At 35.3% G+C, this 7,500-nt stretch overlaps 1 protein-coding gene across 3 annotated transcripts in view; it reads left to right on the top strand.

The window, feature by feature from the left end:
- The window catches only part of LOC122265626 (tectonic-2), a 15,176-nt gene that overhangs the window by 2,681 nt on the left and 4,995 nt on the right, over positions 1-7,500 (top strand). For 2 of the 3 annotated variants that reach the window (XM_086537851.1, XM_086537850.1), the window contains 4 exons: positions 3,883-4,037; positions 4,721-5,883; positions 6,383-6,474; positions 6,623-6,728. In XM_086537851.1, the coding sequence (XP_086393977.1) occupies positions 3,883-4,037; positions 4,721-5,883; positions 6,383-6,474; positions 6,623-6,728 (1,516 nt within the window). Of the gene's footprint in view, positions 1-1,416; positions 1,664-3,882; positions 4,038-4,720; positions 5,884-6,382; positions 6,475-6,622; positions 6,729-7,500 lie in introns of all 3 variants that reach the window. The other variant, XM_043035015.2, reaches the window with a different exon arrangement.

Genomic DNA, 7,500 nt, shown 5'->3' with positions numbered 1-7,500 from the left:
TGGCATAACAGTATATAGGGCAGCTATCAACACAGAAATAATAAAAAAATACTAGAAATTATACAAAATGAGGCCTAGGGAATTGTAACAGGCTCTTTCAAATCTATGCCAATAATAACATTACAAGCTATAACAATTCTTTTTTTTACCAATAAAACAGGCCCTTGTAGAATATGCACAAATGCTGAAAATACTGGATAAACCAATAAATGCCCTAAATAGATAAATGATCATCAGTGGCATTAATAAATACAACCCAACCAAAGACAAAAAGTCAATTGTTCATAGGGTCTGAAAAACTTGTGACGAAACAAAACTAAACTACAATTGAAAGCAATCCCCAATATTAGTCCCATTCCCCCATGGTATGACCTTACCAATCACATAAGAACAAACTTCATGAACATTGACCCAAAAAACAATTCACAACAAGTAGTACAAGCACTTGTACACTTATAAACATGGTTTACCAGAGCTACAACAGAATATACACAGACGGTTCAAAAACAATAGAAATAAACTCCACCACAGCAGCCATACTCATAGAAGACAAGAAATTAACAACAGTATGGAAACTCCCAACCAAAACAGACTTAACAGAAACCATACTCATAGAAGACAAGAAATTAACAACAGTATGGAAACTCCCAACCAAAACAGACTTAACAGAAACCATACTCATAGAAGACAAGAAATTAACAACAGTATGGAAACTCCCAACCAAAACAGACTTAACAGAAGCAGAACTCTATGTGATAGAACAAGGAACCAGATACATACAAAACAACAACTTAATGCAATCAGTAATTCTTACAGATTCTAAATCAGCTTTACATTCAATTGAAAACTGCAAACCCATACACTATAAACACATCATATATAGGATACAAAGATTAATCTTCTAATCAACAGACAGAAAACAAAGCATCATAACATCAACATCAGTGGATACCCTCACAGAGACATAAAAGGAAATGACATTGCAGATGTTGCTGCCAGAAAAGCTCATGATATCATTAATCCCATAACCATAATACAAGACTCAAAAAAGCAGCAACATAAGCCTAAGAATCAGACAAAAATGGGAATCAAATTTACAAACAACATTAGCAACTAAAAACAACTACCTAAAAAATAATACCCCAGATCCATGGACAAGATCAAAGGATAGAAAATTAGAAGTATAATTAACAAGTATAATTAACAAGACTGATGACCAACCACATAAGACTTAATCAACACTTAAATAAAATTAATATAGTAAACAACCCTACATGCATGTGGTGCAACACTCAAGTAGAAAATAGAGGACACCTACCTCTCCACTCCCAAAGTTCCACTCACAAAGAATAAAGTTAACAGAAACCCTCAGAAGAATAAAAATCCACAACCTAACAACAAATCTTTTAATTACAGGTGTGGATCATCCACCCACTATTAAGTACTACATTCTCAGACATACAAAAGTCTTCCTAAGAAAAGCAAAAATCATGGACATCATTTGATAAGAAACAAAATCAAATGAAGAAAGAAGTAAAGAAGAAGAATAGAATCAGGGAATAAAGACTATACATAGTCTAAAAGCTACAAAAAGAAGAAAGAAGAAGAAGAAAAATGACTTTCTCATATACATTGTTGATCTGGATGACTTTACTTTATGATGGTAAGTATAACTCAGGACAGATCCACTTGTGACACAAAAATTAATATAATATTGAAGTAATTATAGATCTAGTGTATAACATCTAGTTGGGAAAGGGCTGAGAGATATCACTGATATATTTAGTATAATAGAATCTGTCAAGTAAAATCTATTGAACAAACAATACATATTATTACTAACAGTGTACATTGAGATTTATTGCACTGATCATAAATATGTAAGATCATTTCCATTAGCCAAAAAGATGTTGCTTTTGCTGCAATGCATTCGATGAATGGTCAGAATATGACTGTTTGAAGATATTGAAACACTAATGTTATGGCCAGGAAAATCATATATGTCTATCAAATATTAAAGAATAAATTGCAGAAAGTAAAGAAAGGGTACAGTCACTTCATAAAATCCATAAATCTATGATTGTACAACTAAGTCCAGTGATGTGGCAAGGTAGAGCTTATCAAACTCTCTAGTGATTTATTGTCAGAAAAGTAACTAGTACAAGCACTGTCTTGCCAACTAGAAATGGGGTATGTTTGATGCCCTCTACCAGAGTGGGAATTGATGAGGCAAACCTTTTCTGGCTAGTTCCAGGGTGTTGGATTGAAAGTCATTTTCAAAATGCTTTTTTTCTCATTATTACATTGTCTGTGTTCAATCCAATTCAACTCTAAGCTTACTGTGATGTGATCTGTGATAGAAGGCTGACAGTTTTTAGCCTGATGGTGGTGCCATGGTATGTGCCATCAGAGCTCTTGAAAAGGCTAACAAATATCTACCACAAATTTTCTCACTTACAAGTCTTATCAGAATATATGTGTTGGCCAGGGTGCCATTCATCTAAAGAAATGTTACCTCATATGATATTGTCTGTAGATACCCAGTTGAACGATAAGAAAAGCTATTAATGAGCAGAAAGAAGTTAACTGTTAGCCATACTCTACTGAATTTTCTTTAATAAGGCAAAAGTGCACATGAGTGGTTTCGCTGTATGTAATATGCCCAATTAACAGTTCAAATTATTGTCATCACCAATGAGTCAGTTGTCAAATAATCATCACCAGTCTGTCACCCTGTCATCACTTATCCCCAGTCTGTCAAGTGCATCTTTGCCACAAAAAAAAAGAAATGAAATATAGGAGAGAAGATGGTCACTGTTGGTTTCCTTGCCCTTCAAAATACAGTGTGTCAGAATTGGGGCACCACAGGTAATTCTATGCACTTTGTAGGTTCTTGCTAAATCACAAGTGGAATATATACCTGTAGTAAATTATTAGCCAGGAACATTTATATGATAATTTATGCAATGTGTTATGTGTTTATGTGTACTGTGTGATTTATGTGTAACATTTTTTTTATAAGTTCTTTATTTTTGCTTAACACATTTTCTTTAAAACTTCATACAATCATTGATAAATCTTTGCTCGCTAAGATGTCAGACAGTTGACATTCCTCATATACATATCTGAGTGTGGTATAAATAATTGTATAGTGCATGATTAAGTACTTGTTCATTAAAAGAATGAGAACTATTAGATCTGGCTTTGTGAAGATTTCCATCTGTCTAGTGTCTGCCTTAGGCTAGATTAGTGGCAATGCCTATGGTTCTCTTTCCTTTTGCCAAAGGCCAACATCCATTTTAGTAGCATATATTGTAAGACATTTCCCAGACAAATTATAGCAAACTACCAGTGATTCTGTAGAGTATCTTAGTGAGTAATCTTGGCTTGATCTGACTTTATCTATATCTGTGATAGTAATTTTCCCTTTACCAGAAAGTTTAAAAGGAAAATGCCAAAGTAGTCCCAGATTCTAAGTTGCCTTCTCCATGTAAATATATGTAGATGCATATTTTCACACTAGAAATACATAGTAGACAGTGTTATATCTGTTTCTTTCTATTGCTTTCCTTTGCCATATATATGTATGTTTATTTCTCTCTCTGTCTGCCTTTCTGTCTTTCTTTTTGTCTGTCTCTCTATTTGTTTATGTCTCTCTGTTTGTCTATGTCTTTCTGTCTGCCTGTCCTTCCCTCTCTTCCCTCCACCTCTCACTATCTCCCCTTTTCTCATTTTCTCACCTATCCTCCATATCTCTTCATCTCTCTCTCCCATTATCTTCCCTTCTCTCTCTTTCTCCCTCTCCCTCAGAAAAAGGTAGGATCTATATGTATGTATGTATGTACTGTATACATTAAAGTAATACCCAATTATTTCTTCTAGCACAAACAGAATATTTGCCAATAAACTGGACAGAGGCAGGCATTATAGGCTTTGGAAGTGAAAGCCATTATGAAGACCCTGCTGTCAGATCTCTTGCTCCTTGTCCATGTGATTATACCACTAGTCATTGTGATACTACCTGTTGCTGTGATAAAGTAAGTTGATATTGGAAAAATATGTTATGTAATGTACATTCTAAATAACTAGTTATGGAGTTTGCTTGTAAGTTTAGGCCAAATTAAAAAAAAATGATGAATCTTATGAGAATAATGAATATGGTTCTAAATAATCAAGGATATTTAGAATAAAGGTGATTAGAATTTTCATACTCTCTTAGGCTTTTGTACAGTGTTTACCTAGCTGAATACTACAAATAACGCACACTCTCACACACACACGCATGTGCACACACACACACACACACACACACACACACACACACACACACACACACACACACACACACACACACACACACACACACACACACACACACACACACACACACACACACACACACACACACACACACACACACACACACACACACACACACACACACATATATATATACACAAAAGTATTGAACAAAGTTGGAATTACAATTTTAATTTTTATGATCTAAATATGATGAGTTTTTTTTCTTTCTTTTTCCCAATTCTACACTTGCAGGGAACCAAAACTACATATATCCATTTCTTGCTTATAATTTAAGTTAATATGAAGAATATGATTTGTTGAATAGGATGAAAGGTGTTTGATAAAGATCTGAATGTAGTATTTTTTACTATTTATCATTATCAGCCAATATTTATATTTTTTAAAATTTCATTTACAGGATTGTTCAGCATATCAGGTGGAAGCTTTTTCTTGCCTTGAAGGACTACAGGGCGGCCAAAGAACAGATAGAAACATTAACAATAATTGCAAATATCAAGGGCCATATTCTCCAGAGTGGCATGATTTACTGTGTTTTATTACAGAGAATAATCCCTATCTTGGTCTCTTTTTCCAAAATGAACCCTCAATTCAGAATTATCAGAAATATTTAGATAAAGTGCCAGTCCCACAGTACAGTTATGAAGATACAGACATACACTTGCAGGAAGAGGATTCTCAACTGTATTATATATTTGGTACAGGTATTGAGGTAGCTATACATATTGAAGATACTATGAGTACAGGATTTTTAACTCTTCCACATCCAGTGCTAAATGGAATGTGCATTGGTCATGTTCCTGTCCATTTCCTACAGGATGTCACTCATGATTGCTCCATGATATTAACACCAGAAGCTTGCATAACAGAGCAGTATCTCAGTGCTCAGTCCTACCTTCGTAACTCTGACTCTCTAAATTCAGATCCATATGCAGTTATTGGCAACCTTACCGATCGGCATGTTGTTGATGCTGTAGTATCTTATGAGTGCGTTCATGATGTCAGTAATTTTATCAAGGTTGAAGGATTGAAAGCCTTTCCAAAGATTTTATGGGAATCAGATAGGATTCCACTTAATGAGTGTGATCATCAGAAAGTTCCATACTATAATAAGACTTCACAAATGTGTGAAAATGTTGTACTGCATGTTGGATATTACATGAAATGGAAAGGTGCATCAGTACAGGAAATAAAAGCAAATATTGCTATAGGTAATGTCCCTGTATCATTAGAAAACATTAATGAAAAATATGGAAGTGGAAATATTAATGTAGAGCCAATGAAAATTAATAGTTATAAACCTAAAGGAATGACTCCCACAAGAAGAAAATCACTTATCATGTCTACAAGTTCAAGATTATACTTAATACAGCACTTCGAAGTTAAGTTTGATCATGTTGGAATTAATAACAGCAGCAATGACACACTGAACATTGTAGCAAGTAACGCAGGAAATGATTCTTCAGAAGTTCCGCAAAGCTTGTTTTCATCACCAAGCATTACAGAGCGATCTGGCAACCCAGGATACCAGCAAGGAAAGCCTCTATTAGCAGGATATGCTGTGTAAGGCTTATACATGTTGACTTATTATAGTAAAATTACTATGAGAAGATAGATGTCAAATAAGTTATGTACTTTAATGAAGTAAGATTTTAACCCTCTCTGGACGGGTGGTACAGTACTGTACCGCGCATTCAAAAGCCCAGTGGCCAGGCGGCACAGTATTGTGCCAGCCATTCAATTGATTTAGGCCTAATAGTTCGAACGCCCCGGCATTGTGACATTCAAGGCTAGAATGCCCCCGTCGTGGATGGGTTAAGAAGGCAGCATTTATAATTAGACCTGTTCAGTATTCATCACTGTGATAAAGTTGGATATTACAGATATTTTATTTACAGTGTTTTCATAGATTTTAGTATTCTAATTTAATGCATGACCACTACATAAAAAGCAAAGTGCAGTTTGATATTCATTGATTATAAACACTATATTTGTATGATTTGGTATTTTTTGTTTGAGGCATCTTACCTACGGAGAAATTATATTTTTTCAAATTTTCCAGGTACAATAGCACTGATGAATCCAATACATCCTCCAACTCTCTGTTATTTGTAGATATAAATGATGCAACTGGTCTTTACATCTTGAGCCCAGGTAGTGAAAAAAAAATGCTTAAATTTTGAAAATAACATTGATTTTATACAACATAGATTTTACAAGATTTTGAAATGAATTATTGTGGTTATATTAGTTTATGTATCCTTTAAAGCTGATGGTGTCTTAACTAACTTTTCTGTTGCAGGGGGAGAATGTTCTGAGGAGAAGGTTAAAAGCATTGTGTTTGGTATAGATATGATGTCTGCCTGCTATTTCTCTTGGAATACCAGTGTTTCATGCAGTGATCTGAGGTAATCTTTTCTATTTCACTTCTTACTAAACACACTGTTACTCATTCTACCAAGTGCATAAGGACTGTAACCAGGTGCGAAAGACATTGACGTTCTCTTGATGTAATTTATTGGGGTGACCCATACTATGCTTTCCTCCAGCCAAAGGCATGAAGTTATAGCTGTGTGCTCTACTGTTCTGACCTGATCACTGCCTGTCTTCCTTCTCTATGTCTTCCCTCTCTCACCCTTGCTTACATGCACAGTTTGTATTGTTAAACAGGTAATTTTAGGATAACCCTCACCACCCTAGTTTTTTTTGGCTAGCAAACAAAGCTGCAGCCAAGAATCAGGTGCAGTTAGAGGAGGAAGAGGATACAGGAAAGCAGAAAGCCTCAGGTTATGACTGATTGCCAGCTTCATAACAATGAATTAACCCATTGCGGAACGGGTGCCTAATGATCCAACTGGTTGTCAGGGCGGGTGGTCTACAATACAAGTGGCACCAGCTAAAAATTAAAGGGACGAGGAAAGTGTTATTTCCACCCTCTGGGTAGTACAGACTAGCCCGAACAGTATTTTTCCATAAATCCATTATAAAATGTGGGTTTAGGCTGACTTTGTAGCTCTGGAGCTAGCACCATTACAGCCATAATACCTCATGACTGTGTGCACACTTCAACTGTGAGCAGATCCCAATGTCGTGTCATGTACACATTGACACCCATCTTTTAGGCCTAGTCAGTGCCGACATGTATATCACCCGTATGCAATGAGTTAATATATAGCAAAA

The sequence above is a fragment of the Penaeus japonicus genome, unplaced genomic scaffold, assembly GCF_977035675.1.
Source record: "Penaeus japonicus unplaced genomic scaffold, GWHDUDI00000001_assembly GWHDUDI00000006, whole genome shotgun sequence".
NCBI lineage: Eukaryota > Metazoa > Arthropoda > Malacostraca > Decapoda > Penaeidae > Penaeus > Penaeus japonicus.
The sequence above is the reverse complement of the archived record's forward strand: the minus strand, read 5'-3'. Positions and strand labels throughout refer to the sequence as shown.